Here is a 16,194-nt window from a genome sequence, read left to right on the forward strand (position 1 = left end):
TGATGGGATGGGGCATAGGGAAAGGACATCTAGAAGTGCAGGAGGAATACCTCAATGAATCCAGGTGGGCCACTGGATTGGGGCTACAACACAGGCGTCCAAAATGAGAAGGCAGGGCAGTCTGAGAATGGGGGAAGGCTTTGGTGCCTGTAAACTACATCCTCTCACTCCCCATGGCAATTCAGGGATCCTTCTGCAATTCATAGCCAGGGTTGTGTGGGTGACTTCCACATCAGACTAACACCATCTGATGAGGAGCTTTTAAAAGCACATGCCCATGCCTCAGTCTATTGTCCTGTAAAATGGGACTGATCCCCAGGCTTTCTCTGCTAAGCCTGAGCATGGGGGTTGAATGAGTTTAAGCACATGAAGTCTTGAGGACTAGTATAACTGGCCCATATCAGGATCTCCACAGACGCTGTTACAGGGACTGACCCTTGTGGTTTCTATTCTTAGCCAAGGTTCCTTTCTGACTTGACAGCCCACTCACATGCCCCCGAGCATCTTCCTTTGGTTTTCTCCATCTCTGTATGTCACCATACCACACTAGGGGTCCGGAAGTTAGGGATGGTCCTTTCTCATCGATCCTCCTAGATTTTCCCTAGTGTTCATTTCCAATATCTCGTTCTCACTGATCAGCTCTGCCTTAGCTCCCCAATCTAGGCCAAGCTTCCACATCCTTTGGATGAAGTTAGTGGTCTCTACAGTGACCTCTCTGCTTTTCTTTACCACTCTTTCAGCCACAGCCTGAGGGATCTGTGATGAATGCAAAAGTGGGACAGGACATAAAGTGAGGATTCTGACTAAGACTCTGTAGGTGTCTGGCCTCCCCAGTGGGCTTTGTGTTCTCTAGTCTCATGGTCTTACGTTAGCACTTAAACGGCAGAGTCTCCCAGCACCAGGCCTCCATCCAGTTCTCTTCATGCTGCCCTACACTCTCTACAGGACAAACTGCTCTTTCACAGGCAAATCTCAGCACATGGCTTTCCTCCCACAGTCTTCCCCACCGCCTAGCGGACCATCCCACAGGCTGTCCCCTGTGGGACAACCCCATTTGTAGAACCTTCACAACACTGTTCTCCACTCTCCTTCACTTGTAGACTGTTCATCCATCTGCAAAGAAAATTCTCCAGAGTTGGGGGTCAGCATCATTTGTGAATATGACAGATGCTGACCCCATATATACTCCATGAATGGCTGAGTGATGTCATGGTGAGCTGTTTCCCTGCACACCCAACCTTCTTATCTATTTTTCAAGATGAAACACACTGACTAATAAGCAAATAAAATCATTCAGTGTCTTTCATCAAATCAGGTCAGAGCTAGAAGAGCCAACCCACACTGGACTATGGGTAAGCCTTTACACAACCAAGAGACCCGCCAACTCATGCTGATAGTGCTCACCCAAGGCAAGATCTATGGTTGACCCAATACTCTGCTAAGCATGCCTCTCATCTCAGTCCAGTAACTGAGGGACTTGGAGGTAGCTGGTGACAAAGCAGACAGTGCTGTCCACCTGGCTAATGTCTGGCCCCCAGATTTTGTGGGACACCCAGAGTGCCCTGGTCTGTGTCAGATTGACAAAGGTCTAGAGAGGCAAATCCTGGAAGAGGTCTTTCTCTGAGGAATGGTTATTAGAGGAGCAGTCAATGGTTACAACCATTTTGTTTCTTGATGACCACAAGGCCCATCTGTCTGCTCCTGTTTCCAGGGAAGCTAACATGAATGTTTATTGACAACACAGTCATCAAGAAAATAAAGTTGCTGATTCATTGCCTTGCCCTGAAACCCTTTGTTCTCCCTCTGCTTCCTTCCTCTTTATAGAGAAAGGCACACTCTAAGAAAGAGCCCTTTTGGGAGACTCACTGGATGGGATGTTTGCTCATTACATATTCCTTCCTTCACTGCCTACACACAGCTCAGGACTCCTATAAGGGCAGGAGATCAACACGCTCTCTCCTCCTAGGAAGAACCCCTCTGGGGTCTCAGAGGAAAAATGGAAGTGTTGGGGCTTCTCAAGTTCGAAGTCAGTGGTACCGTAGTGACTGTGACTCTGTCCGTGGTTCTCTTGGCCCTCCTGAAATGGTAAGTGCGGCCAACCACAGGGACTGTGACACTAGAAATGTCAGCCCAGGGGCCTGTGGTGCCAGGTGGGGTACGCCGGCGTGTGTTTTTCTTCTTGTCTAATCTAGAGGGAGTTGAGTATTAACACAGCTTCGGAATTAAAAGCAAACAGCCAGGTTAATCTTTTGCTAAAATGCATGAGATTCAAGTGTCAGGAAATGCTAGTGACTCAGTGGCTGGGAACGCTACACATAATTAAGTCTGAAAGAGATGGAAAGAGAAGCGGATTGGAAAGGCATTAGGGATGGCTAGAAGGACTTCCTCCAACCCTGACATACCGGCTCATCTTGTTTTTCAAAATCATTTCTTTATGTTGGGTTTGCGACGGATTCAGCCTCTTGGTTCACATGGAGTTAAAGACGCGGAAGCTCTTCAGCTAACAAACGTTGCTGGTGACAGAGGTGTCTGCAGGTTTAAGGACAAAGGGGTAGAATAAATTTCCTAATTTTCTAATATGTGGTTGAAGGGAACGGGTGCCCAATTAGGTGCCATGTGCCGTGCCCATGAAGCTCGGGACCCAGAAGGAAACTTGAAGTTAGCTACACTGTCGTTCCCTGTGGGTTTGTTAATTCAACAGCAGACATTTTTTTAAAAGCTGGCCCCAGTGATGGCTGTGGAAGAGCGAGCTCACAGTGAGCTACATTTGTGTCTATGCAGCGGGGTCCTTACATTTCCCGGAGTTACCCATGTGTTCCCAGACACCTGGATTTAGGTGTCTCTGGGTTTTAAGGGGAAAGTGGAAAAAAAAATGATAGAGCTGGAAAAGAGTTTCAATTTATGTTTCTAGTAGTAACAAAGCCTCCTGTAGATTAATAACTGGGAAGGCACTTTGAAAAACATCAAGCATTATGCAAATGCAAGGTATTATTCTTTTGGAATTTGCATAGCTGAAAAATGGAATGTGCGTTTGATGTTCTCTGACAATGAAATGACTTCTTGGAAATTGGCTCTGAAGCCCAGCATCGGTCCCAGTGCTCTTTTGGTTTTTAACTGGTTTAATTATATTTTTTTGAACTTTTCTGTCACAGCAGTTTATCTGGCATTGGAACCAGCCACGTGTGAAAGCAAGGGCAAAGGGTGGCCCCATGCCCCAAACCCTAACGATGTGGCGTAGGCTCTGTGGGATCCAACACAAAGTATGTGACATGCAGTAGGTGCACAATCGATGTCTACCACTCTAATTTCCCACTAAAAGCAGAGGAAAGCATGTTTGTGGGTGGGAGGGTAGCCCAGGGGAAGAACGCATGGGGAGTGCATGCAAAGTCCTAGGTTTAACCCCCACTCTGAAGAAGAAAAGCCTTTAGTGGTTTGCTTTGTGCGTGTTCTCATTTCTTATTAGCACTCTGATTGTGGGCTATAGCTCAGCTGGTAGAGAGCTTGCCTGCACGCACAAAGCCCTGGGGTGGATCCCTGCTACCATACACTCTGGGTATGCTGACGGTAGTCTGTATGTGATCCCAGAACTGGGGAGGTAAAGGCAGGAAGATGAGAGGTTCAAGATCATCCTTAACCCAGACTGTATAAGATCTTGTCTCAAATTAAAAAAAGGAATGCTTATTACCATTCATTTCTCTTCATCAGCTATGTCCTGTGACGCTCAAAGCCTTAGCCACATGCGTCTTCCAGGGGTTCCTGCAGCACCATACCTCCCTTGTACACATCTCTACCTTCCCTCTCTGTGTCTTTTTTCATTTCTATATTCTTAACTCTCAGCTCTGCGTCTGACGTATAGCATGGCCTCGATAAATGTTTGATGAGCAAACGAGTGGGCCTCGTATGTTGCCGTTGCTCTGATCATGGAAAGGGTCCGTGTCTTGCCTGAGAAGCTAAGTATCCGGGTGTTCCCAGTCGGCAGAGACTCACAGACACACCACCCAGCAAGGCAGCTGTGCATGTGTAATCTACTCCCAGGCCCTGCTAATAACTCGGTTCAAAGACACCGAGTGAGGAGAGAGGCGCGGAGCACAGGTGGTGACTAGGAAGTAACAGCTTCCGTTTGCTATCACGGAAATATTTATCGTCTTGTTAATGTGTGCCAGCATGGTGGGAGGCCCGAGGATAAGGTCAGGGAATGGGAGATTTGGATCAAATGAGCCAGGGACTGGGAGACATGGCTGTGGTGGGGGTGGGGTGAGAAGTGAGCTCAGTGTCCGTGGTATCCCTGTACATGTGCTTCCACACGACTTAATAACAGTCATGCTTGGGCTCCTCATGTTCCTATTCTAGGCAAGACTCTAGGCAGCCATTAGAAGCAGTCCCAGCTTGGCTTTGGCAGGGTTTCCCATCCTCAGACTACATCTCCTGTAAGCATCTATATATGTGTGTGGGAGGGGCTGTGCCAAGGCCAGGAATCTGAGGTATAGAGAGGCCACCATGGTCAACTTGTACCCAAGAGTATTTGTAGAGAGTGGTGTGGTCTATTGGGCTGTCTTCCAGGGGGTGGCAGCCTTTTGGTACTTGGCACGAAATGTTGTCATCTGTAAAGTTCATAATTGAGAACTATGCAATTCTGTTACAAAAAAAAATCACAGACCAAAAAAACTCATGTTTTAAGTAAGTTTAATGTTTTCTGTTGTGCTGAATTCTCAGATGATCTTGGCCATTTGTGGCCCATGGGAATGGGGTTGGGTACACCTAACTGGCCTGCTTTAGGAGTCCCAACAGCCAGGGAGATGGCAACGGAGAGTCTAACGGCTGAGCAGGTAAAGGCACCAGGGACCTGTCACCAAGTCTGTGACTTCAAGGCCTTGTGCAGGACCTCCTCTCTCATTGTGATTCCGGAAGCATCAAGCTCCTGGCACACAAGCACCGCTAATGTTTGGCTGAATTACATCAACTTGACAAGTCCATATTAATCAGCTCCGGATTCCCAGTGTGGCCTCTGTTAGTGCAGCCACTCCATCTCTCCCAACACCCTGTGCACTGGTCACACGGAACTGTGCAGTGCTGGCTGTCCTTGCTTAGAAAAACCTGTCCCTCTGCTCCCTCCTTCCACACTAAGCTTGGAGGTGTGTTCTTGGTGGAGTATTTCCTTTCTTCCTCCAAAGCCACTGAGAAGGCCCCTCTTCTTCTAGCAGCCTCTTCACCCGTCTCTTTTGCTCACAATGCCTGGCACATAGATGTCTAATAAATATTGGCAGACGGCCCCAAGTCTCTGCTAGTCCTTTCCCCCTTGGCCTTCTGTTAGGCTTCACAGCTGTGAAAGCCAAACCTTTTATTATGAGCCTCACTCGCTTCCTGAAGACCTCCCGTGTGTGGCGTGAGGCAGCGAGGTGTCTTGCCTTTATAATGATGTCAGCTGCATGGTTTTTACTACTCCACTTACCTTCTAGAGCAGAGACCGTAGTAATAATAAGCAAATGACTATTAAGTAGATGAGTGGGTTTGGAAGAAAGACAAAAACAAATCCATTTTATTTGAGAGACACTGCTATAAGCCAGGTGTGATAGTTTTTGATCATTTCCCCCAAACTGAATTGGCATGATTTTTTTCAATGATGTTCATTTAAATAGACTGATGATTGATTGAGTGGAGTGATCTGGGGCATCATGGGGTTGGAGCTGCTTCATCTAGGACTGGAGATGGAGTTGGGGACGTTGATTATATTAGTGGCAAGGATATAAAGCTTATGTCACAGTGATTAGTACACTGTGTAAGGTGTGTGTGTGCATGTGAGTGTGTGTATGCGTGTGTATGTGTTGTGTATGTGTGTGTCTGTGTGTGTATGTGTGTGGTGTGTTTGTGTGTGTATGTATGTGTGTATGTGTGTTGTGTATGTGTGTGCATGTGTATGTATGTGTGTGTATGTATGTGTGTGTATGTATGTGTGTTTGTGTGTTGTGTATGTGTGTGTGTATGTGTGACTGTGTGTGTGTTGTGTATCTGTATGTGTGTATGTATGTGTGAGTGTGTGTGTATGTGTGTGTGTATATGTGTGTGTGTCTGTGTGTTATGTATGTGTATGTGTATGTGTGTGTGTATATGTATGTGGGTATGTATGTGTATGTGTTTGTATGTGTGTATGTGTATGTGTGTATGTATGTGTGTATGTGTATGTATGTGTATGTGTGTGTATGTGTGTGTATGTATGTGTGTGTCTGTGTGTTGTGTATGTGTGTGTGGCATGTGTATGTGTGTGTATGTATGTGTGTATATGTGTGTATATGTGTGTGTATGTATGTGTAGTGTATGTGTGTGTGAATGTGTGTATGTGTGTGAATGTGTGTGTGTATGTGTGTGTGGTGTGTATGTGTGTGTATGTGTGTGTATGTGTGTGAATGTGTGTGTGTATGTGTGTGTGTGGTGTGTGTGTGTATGGTTGTGTGTGTGTGTGTGTATACATTGGTACCATCTTATATTGTTCTCTACCATATGTTTTGGGACAGGGTCTTTTACTCAGCCTGGTTGGCTGCCATACCAGTTTTCTGATGTTTAATGCTAGCGATCCAAACGCAGATCTTCATATTTCCCCAGTAAGCTCTTTACCCACTAAACCACTGCCTTACCCCATCAGATTAAACCTCCCTTTTCTTCTGGTGATATAGCAGAGGGCTTGTGTAGCATGAACAAACCCTGGGTTTCATACCCAGCATAGAGACGCTAGGGGCTGTGGAGGAAGAACATCATTTTGTGGAGTTCTTACTCCAAGAAGTAAGTTGGGTTGATATTGCTTAAGGCACCCCTAAGTACTCCTAGTGTGTTTCAGCTTTCAAGCAATGCCTCAGGGCTGGCAGCTGGGCTCCTGGGGTAGATAAAGATTTCTTTATCCTGCTAGGAGGAGTGTGAAGAAATAGTCTAACTATTAATAATAGGCTTCTTTCAGCGATGGGTTTAGGGGAGATTTTTTTCTTCTTTTTTCATTCTTTCTATAGCTTTCCTATTTCTTAAAGGACTGTGAATACTTAGCCAAAAAAAAAAAAAAGTGGGAAATTGCTCCTTTCACCAAGTACAGGGTGACACAGGAGGCAGATGCGTACTTTGGGCACAGAGGGGTAGAACCTGAGGTGTCACAGTTTTGTGTGGGGGGATTGGAGGGGCGGTGTACTCAGCATGGAAGGCAGTGTGAAAACGGAAGAGCAGCCCAAGCCCTCACGCATGAAACGTGAGGTGGAGGAGGTCTGAGGTGGAAGAGCTTTGATGCCAGGCTGTGTGTAAAGCTCTGGCTCCAGGGTTAGAGTCAGTTCAACATTTACACAAGAATCTGAGTGGGATGGTGTGCTGATAAATGCTTCTAAGACTAAACTCAAACGTGTTTGAGGATTATTAGGACTTGAGATTATCGTGGGAAACCCCACCCCTATGCTCAGAAGTTTCTTAGACGAGAGCTTGCATTCTGTACGGGAGAATGACTTCCAATTCTAGAGCCTTATCTACCACCAGGACATATTCAAGATAAGCCACTGGGGTAGAATGTGGGTACCAGATAAGAAACCTGGAGCACATCAGAGCAAGAAAGTGTCAGCGCTCCATATGTGCGGCTCTGTGTCCATGCATTTGACCAACCACAGGTTAAAATATTAAAACAAAGACGGTGGGAACTCCAGGAAGCAAATTTGACCCGGCCACATGCAGACACTGCCTTGGACCCGCCAGCACAAAGCGATGCTGTGGTACTTCCTGCTGTGCCTCCCTGCCATGTCCTCAGCCTCTGCCCATCGTTGGACTAAGCTTTGCCTGCCTGGTATATCATTTGCACACGATGGAGCTGGGCCTCTGATGCATGCACCTGTACTGAGCATGTGCGGACTCTGCCTTCCCACCACTCCCTAACGAGAAAGCACAGTAGCTATTTTTTTTTTTTTTTTTGGTTCTATTTTTTGGAGCTGGGGACCGAACCCAGGGCCTTGCGCTTCCTAGGTAAAGCACAGTGGCTATTTAGCCTGTCCTTCCATCAAATGGGCTAGTATAAGTCATCTAGGGGTGATTTAAGCACACAGTAGGACGTGTACTGATTATATGCAAAGCCTGGATCATTTTCTGTGAGGGACTAGAGAATCTTGTGTTTTGATGTCTGTTGGGGGTTCTTGAAAATCAGGCTAGGTGGATACCGAGGGACAACTGTGATTTCTGATATAATCAAAGGTAGTGGGGAAAGATGTCTAGGTTCATGATGTCCTATTTACAGACTGAAGATTGGTCACCTCCCACTCATAGAAGACTCATAGAAGATCATGGGCCCTGGAAAGTTCCACAGGGGAAAAAAAAAGCCTATTTGACTTCATGTACTCCAGGATTCCCACATTCATTTGTTGAAGTAAGGCCGTGTATGGCCAAGGTAGGAGGGAAAGCCACGCTCTTCCCATGGGAAAAATGACTAGATGTATTTGTGGGCTGGCGGAGAGTGAAGACTACTACAGAGAGGCTGAGAGATTAAAGTGACTCTTTTTAGCCCCCGAGGTTCCGAGGGTTGGTGTATTGTTCCCCACAGGACAAGAAATCTATGGAGTGTAGTGGCAAAATTAGGGTCCACAATGAGCTCTGGATCCAAGTTCAACATCAGAGGAGCAGCAAGCAGAATATTTGTGCAGTAAGGCGGCAGGAGTGTCACCCTGAGAAGGAATGCTACCAAAGCATGTGGGCATGTTGTAGCCAGCGGCAAAGGAGGGCGCCGAGCCTTCTGGATCTGGATCTGGACTCAATGGCTTCAGTGTTGTTTGATGTATGTGTATGTGGACCTAGCTACTGCTCCTGCAAAATTAGATAAACCCCAATGACCCACAAATGATGATTCTTTCTTTTGTTTGGGTTTCCTTCGGGTGTCAATTGGCATTGACAGTGCCCTGGGCTTGACAGTGCCCTGGAAGCCTGGAAATACACCCCAAAAGCAGTTTGGGCCTCCTCTGGAGCCTCATGAGTGAATGGCTATCACTTCTCCTCTCCGAGGCCCAGGCCCTCAGCCTTTTCTTTTCTCTTCTTTTCTTTCCTTTTTCTCTTCTTTTCTTCTCTTTATGAGTGTTTTACACATGTATGCAGTACAGGAGGAAGCCAGTAGAGGGAGTCAGATCCCCTGGAACTGCAGTTACAGGACATTGTAAGTAGCTTGTGGGTGCTGGGGATTGAACCCCAGTCCTTTGGAGGAGCAGATGGTACTCTTAACAGCTGTTCTGTCTCTCCAGACCCCCAGCCTTTTGCTGTTATTGTTGCTACTTTTCTTTTGGTTTGTTTGGTGTTTTGAGACAGGGTCTTACATGTTGCCCTGGCTGGCCTGGAACTTGGACTGGGAACACTTGAAAAGCAACTGCTTAATTAAGGGTGCCCTGGGTGGACGCTGGCGGATTGCCCAGCTAAACCTGCCGCGGTGTGGAGCAGTGGTGTCACGCATGCGTGTGAGCGAGCACAATGAGGCTATGGACTGAAAATACTAAGCTCACAGATCTCCCTGCCTCTGTCTCCTGAGTGCTAGGATTAGTAGCATATACAGCCATGCCTTGCCTGCTTTGTTTGCTTGTTTATTTGATTGGTTGGTTGGTTTTTGAGACAGAGCCTCTTATAGTTCAAACTCAGTAGGATGATCTCAAACTTCTGATATTCCTGCCTCTGTCTTCTAAGTGCTGCCATGACAACTATGTACCACTATGCCTGGCTTTACATGGTCCTGGAGATCAAACCTAGGACCTCCTGCTGCATGCTAAGGAAGCATGTTTTCAGCTGAGCTGTATCTCCAGCCCTGTCAGTCTTCCTGAATCACCAGTCAGACATGATGTTGGTGGCAGACGCAGGGAAGAACAGAGTGGGCAGTGGAGAGGAGGGAGAGCGTTGCAGGCAGGACAGGATCCCAGCAAGGGCCCGTCAAAGGTGCTATGAGTCAGTGGAAAGCACAGTAGGAGTGTGCAGAGTGCCAGTTTAGGAACACGTTTCAAAGGATATTTCCCAGTGTCTCAGAGCACACAGAGAGGGACGGGCACTGCTCTTTCTCTCTGATTTCTTGCATCTGTGCCTGGGTACTTCAGTTTAATAAGGCATTGATGAGTGTGGAGATAAAAGTGAAGCCTGCTTATGAGAACGAGGTCCTTCCTTCAGGACTATTTCCACAGAATATTATGGGCCGTTTGTTTTGTTTTCTCTTTTCAATAGTCATGCACGGTGACTCTGTCCTTCTTCTCACTTTATTGATTTTCCAGAACGGGAGTACGAGGTGTGACTGTAGAGCTACGTGACTGATTATTTTAGCATCCGCACCAGAACTCATACAGCCAGATGCATTTTATGACCTTCAGAGGCATTTTCCTGATAGGCTGAGCCTCACTGCAGATCCGCCACTATCAGAAACCGTGTCCTTAGGACTCTGCCTTGGGGAGTCACGAGGTGTCTGGGTGTGGGCTCTGGGAAGCCCTCGGGCAAAGCATCTTTGTCCAGAGTGGATTGGTTCTTAAAAATAGCTCCCAATTTGGCAAATAGGTAATTAAACTGGCTAATAGCATTTGCAATCCAAATAAAAGGTGTTTATACATAATAAAGCCTATTTGCTTATTTGCTCATGGAGGCAAATGAACCAGTTGTGGAAAGCTGAATTCCAGCGGACAGCCAAATGCACTGGGCAGAGGTGTGTGTGTGTGTGTGTGTGTGTGTGTGTGTGTGTGTGTACACGCATGTGGGTACAGAGGCAAAAGGCCAATATCATGTGTCCTCCTCAATTGCTTCTCTACCTTCATTTTAAAAAGTTACATGTATGTACTTGGGTGGTAATGGCAGATGCTCTTGGGGGCTAGAAAATGACATTGAATTCCCTGGAGCTAGAATTACAGGTGGCTGTGAGAGTCTAGATGTGGGTGCTCGGAACTGAACTGGGGCCATCTGCAAGAGCAAATATGCTTTTAGCTGCTGAGCCATTTCTCCAGCCCCTCTACATCACTACCACCACCACCACCACCACCACCACCACCACCACCACCACCACCACCACCACCACCATTATCATCATTTTGACACAGACTCTTGCTGAATGAACCTGGAGCTCATCAACTGAGTAGGCTGGCTACCCAGCAAGTACCAGGGATCCTCCTGTCTCTGCTTCCTCCCAGTGCTTGGATTACAGGTGCATGTTGGCATGTTTGGCTTCTTACAGGGATGCTGGGAATCTGAATTCAGGACTTCATGCTGTATGGGATGCCCTTTACTGACTGGGAAGGAATTCAGGTCTTTGGTAGCACCTAGTCTTGAAGCAGGGGTATCAGCTGCTCTTAGGTAGTGTGATCAAATCACTTACAGCAGCATTTAAGGGGGGAGAGGTCTATTTTGCTGCATGACTCCTTCAGCATGGTGGCCAAAGGGACCCCTATGGCATGGCTACTTCACTTCTTGGTGGATCAGTAAGTTGGACCTCAGGCCAGACTCTTGAACGGCTGTCACCTTTGATGCTCAGTCATTTGTTTGTTAAGCTATAATCCCAAAGGGTCCACACGCATTCTCCACTGGGGACCAAGTATTCAAACACATGAGCTGTGGGGGCCATTTGGGATCAAACGCATAATAGACATAAATGAAACAAGAACCTTGCTTCTTACATCAACAAAGTCGAGTCAGCTTTCTGTCTGTGTCTCACTCAGCTACTCCAGTACCTGTTTGATGTTTATTTGCTTAGGAAGAAGTGACTTTCCCAGAAACGGACCTATTAAGTATTTCCTTCCCCCATTCCCAGACAGCCCCAAAACAAATAGGCTATCCTTCACCATTTAAAGTACACACTCATCTTTGGGAACCCCAGGAGCCTTGCAGGGACTTGTTCCTCATGTCAGGGATAATTTGCAGGGAATGTGTCTTTGTAGAGCCGAGAGACAAAGGGCAGATGCTCATGCTGTTGCTGAGGTGAGGAGGACTGTGGAACCAGGATGCCTCTGGAGCCCTTGGCATTTGTAGATTGTCACCAACCTAAGCAGAGTCCAGCTCCAGGCCATACTACTGGGCTATCCATCCCCACACAAAACATACTTCTGAAGTTTCATCTCCATGGACAGTCCATGCCTGAACAAAGACCCAGGAGGAGGCTAGTCCCCTATTTTTTTGAAAATGGGAAAATGGTATCAGATGTTATCCAAAAAGTCAAGCCAACCTCCTAGAAATAGCGGCTTCCCCTCCACCAACACCCTACCTTCTGAGCATTTCACAAAGACACCTGGGAGAAAGAGGCCGAGAGAGCCGGCACCTCACCACGCTGCATCTGCAGCAGCCTCCACATTCTGATCGGAGACTACCCTAAAATCTTCTCCTGCTGTTCTCTCCTACCTACCACACAGCACCTTCCTCTCCCACAAGCTCTGTTGCCAGAAGACCTCCCCCGGTTGTTTCATTACATCCTGCCCACCCTTCAAAAGCCTGGCTTACTGTTCTCCTTCCATAAAGGACTCTTCAACCAGGCCAGTCCGCAATGAGCCTTGTATTTCTGCCCTGTTCCCTCTGGATGCCAAAGCATCATTTTGTTGTACATACATATCCTGTCTTCCTGACCTGAGGGCAGCATCTGAGTTAAGGCCACAAGTACCTTATACCTGCTCAGTAAATGTCAGTCATCAGCGCGATGCCTGCCTATCTGAGACAGCACTTTTGCTTCATGGGACACTGTCATGCCTATGGCTGTATGTGCACAAGTGTGTACTTGTATATGCAGGGGAGGGCAGGGCAAGTTTCTCTCCTATGTGCCATTGTATTTTCAGCACCTGGCAGACTGCCTTGCTTATGTCTTCTACTTGAAAGAGTAAATAAATCCTCTGTTCCTTCAAGCGTTGAATGCCAGAGGTTTCCTGGACTGCTCACTGGTCTGCCTCATGCATATGCTGTCCCATGGATTTAGGATGATAAAACATTAGAAGGTCGAGAACAAGAGTAGGAGAGATGGGAAGGAGGGAATGCGGATATGGTTAGTGGTGGAGGTGGTGGGTGTGTAGAGCACCCTGGTCCCCTGGGAGGGAGAAGAGATATCCATGGACCCATAGAGAGGCATCGGAGAGCAGACATGGCTCTACATTGTCCTCTTGATCACCAGCCCAGCTGCTTAGAGCGACAGCATCTAAACTCTTCTTCACCAGCATCTACTATTGATATGACTGTCCTCACAGGGCCAGTGCTCTGTTGTCCTGACCACAATGTGTATTTATGTAGAGATTGATTGATCTTCCCCATCGTAATTATTCAGATTCAAGCCAATTGGAAACTCTGCCAAGGAGCAGAGCTGATCAATGAGAAAGCCAGCATCAGTGGGCCAAGTTATCATTCGACTCCCGAGCAAAAAAGACTTGACATTTTAGCTAACCTGCACCCTTGTATTGTCAATGAATGCACAATTTACCTTAGGCTCTCTGAGATGTGGAAAATACCTCACATACCATGCCCCCCACCTTCACTAATCAATAAGCAGTGGGCCACAGGCTGCAAAGCACTGAGAAGGGAGTATAATCAGTTACACACACACACACACACACACACACACACACACTCACACTCACACACACACTCACACACAAGGCACTGTAGTAACCACATCCCCTGGACTATGGAAGCAGAGGATGGAATGTTCTCAGGAAAAGTGTTGTGCTCTGGGTGGGAATCAGCCAGACCTTTCCTTTAGGGACCAACAATCTCCTGCAGAGTGATGTTGGGAAGATCACACTTCCTTTCTCATTTCCCTGTGGATTAGAGAAGATTCAATAGCCCCCTCTCTGCACACTCACACTTCCTACCTGGCCACCCACTTGCTCTCTGGGACTCTGTCTTGTCCCCTCCCTTGGCCCCACCTCTGACTCCTACCACCAAACAGTCATCAGTCCACCTGGTCTACCTTCCTAGGTGGCCCTAGACCCACCCTTCTCTCTCTGCTCTCCTACAGCTGAGGACTTCTAAAGCATCTGAGGCTGGGGGAGCCCCCTAACCCGCTTACCCTGTCTCCAGTTCCTCAAATTCACTCTGCACCTGCCGTCAGGAGACCCCACAACAGCTAACCATACCTCAGTGTGGAAAATACCTTCTTCTCTCAACTCAACTGTTCCTGGCTCCCGAGGGCTCCTGGGACATCTCCTGACACTTCTCAGCTGTTCCCACTCTTGGTCTCAGGTGCTCTGCGCACCATGGCTACTGCCTACTTCCCTTCCTGTGGTGGGAAGTTCACCTCCTCACAGGCGGACAGCTTCACTATTTGCTCCTCCAGGCTCCTGTCTCCTCACACTCGTTATCAACTCTCTTCCTGATTACCCAGCAGCTTCCCCGTCTGAAGGTGGGTCCCCAAGGCAGGTCCAGCATTACTTGCTTTATTGGAATACTCAGTAATGGGGCCAAGCACTCAATGCACTCCTATTGTGCAGAAGGCCTCTGATCTGGTCGACTGAGCTGAAGGAAAAGACACGACTCACAGGGCTTTGTGGGGACATAAATGAACACCCAGCACATGGTCACTGTTCTTTGACTCTCTGTCATCCTAGAGAATAACACTCAGTCTGGCTGTGCACGACTGGGACCAGCCACCACCCTCATTTGATGAGATTTCTTCTGGATCTTAAGAGACTTTGCCATTGTAATTCAAGCTACATTGTGGTGTGGATTGAAGTTCATCTCTGTTCCACTTAGTAGAGAAAAGATGTGAGGCACCGTGAGAGGAAAAAGTGGGCAGTTGAGCCCATTTAGGAGAACGGTACACTCTCAAGTGCACTCGCGGCTTACCAGTTCACAGACATCACTTTGGCCTGCTTTTCCCATTTTCTATCATGGCTCAGAGCCAGGGCTTTGTGGATGACCTGGGTTCAAATCCTGACTGGCCTTATGACCTTCAGACCTTAAGTAACCTAGGTAAGATACTGTGCCTCAGTTTACCTAAGTGTGTGTGCATGTTCTCTCTCTCTCTCTCTCTCTCTCTCTCTCTCTCTCTCTCTCTCTCAAGAAAGGCAGTGCAGGAGCATCACAGCCAGCCTTGAACTTTGAACCTTTTATTTTCTAGGTGCTGAAGAGGCAGTGGCTATAAGTCCCCATCTCTTTGAAAGTGAGGGCCTTTTGAACAGTATGCTTTATACCAATAGCATGTGCTGGTATAACCCACTGGTAGCCATGTTTAACCCCTGTCAGCTCTTAGTTATTTCAAAATCTATGTCCTGAAAAACTGCTTTGCAACACAATTTCCCGGCTCAGTCTGAGTCCAAAAAATGTTCAAGTTTCTCTGTGTCAAGTTTATATTCATCACCTGGATGGAAAGGAGGAACCACATCCCCTTTCATGGGATTGTCCTTTCGTTGGTTGCTGGTTGCCTTGTCTGGGGTTGAGAAGAATAAATGGTGCGTGGCCAATTGGCACATAAACTCTGTGAAGCCTTCCTCTAGTCTCTCGTAGTTCAGATATTGCGTTCCCTGATCATAGTAGCAGCCCTGATTCTCTTCATCTGTCACCGGGCTACCAAAGAGGTTTCTTTATGATTTACTTATCTTCTATCTCAGACCAAATCTCAAATCCAATCAGCTAACCAATAAATCAACCAACCAACCAACTGACCAACCAACCATTCAACTAACAAGACAACCAGTCAGCTAACCAATAAACAAACCAACCAACCATTCAACTAACCAACTATTCAACTAACTAACCAACCAACCAGACAACCAGCCAGCTAACCAAATTACCCACAACCAACCACTTACCCACCTCTTTTTCTTGACTATATATACTCTACCCACCACCATTCCATTCTTTCTTCCCTTGTCAACCAAGTGACTTGAGAGGACCCCACCTAATCCCCCAGCTTGCCAACTTACCTTTCAGCTCTTTTTGTAGTTTGGATCCTGTTGCTGTGGTGAAACGCTGACCAATAACAACCTGGGGGGAGTAAAGGGGTTGTTTGGCTTGCAGGCTATAGTCCATCATGATGGGAAGTCAGAGCAGGAACTCAGGCAGGGCAGGAACCTGGAGGCAGGAACTGAAGCAGAGCCTGTAGGGTGCTGCTTACTGGTTTGCTTTTGATGGCTTACTGAGCCTGATTTCTTAAACTACCCAGGACCACTGGCCCAGGGGTGGCCCCACCCACAGTGGGCTGGACCCTCCTATGTCAATCATTAATCATGAAAATGGTCCACAGACTTCAGTGGTGTTAGTCTCTTGTTT

At 47.3% G+C, this 16,194-nt stretch overlaps 1 protein-coding gene across 2 annotated transcripts in view; it reads left to right on the forward strand.

Moving 5' to 3' along the window:
- Positions 1-1,823: 1,823 nt before the first annotated feature.
- Tbxas1 (thromboxane A synthase 1) overlaps positions 1,824-16,194 on the forward strand; it is a 172,119-nt gene continuing 157,748 nt past the window's right edge. Inside the window, exon 1 of one of the 2 annotated variants that reach the window (XM_039107073.2) lies at positions 1,824-2,085. In XM_039107073.2, the coding sequence (XP_038963001.1) occupies positions 1,997-2,085 (89 nt within the window). In that variant the 5' untranslated portion in view covers positions 1,824-1,996. The remainder of the gene's footprint in view (positions 2,086-16,194) is intronic. The other variant, NM_012687.2, reaches the window with a different exon arrangement.

This window comes from Rattus norvegicus, chromosome 4, assembly GCF_036323735.1.
Source record: "Rattus norvegicus strain BN/NHsdMcwi chromosome 4, GRCr8, whole genome shotgun sequence".
NCBI classification, from domain to species: Eukaryota; Metazoa; Chordata; class Mammalia; order Rodentia; family Muridae; genus Rattus; species Rattus norvegicus.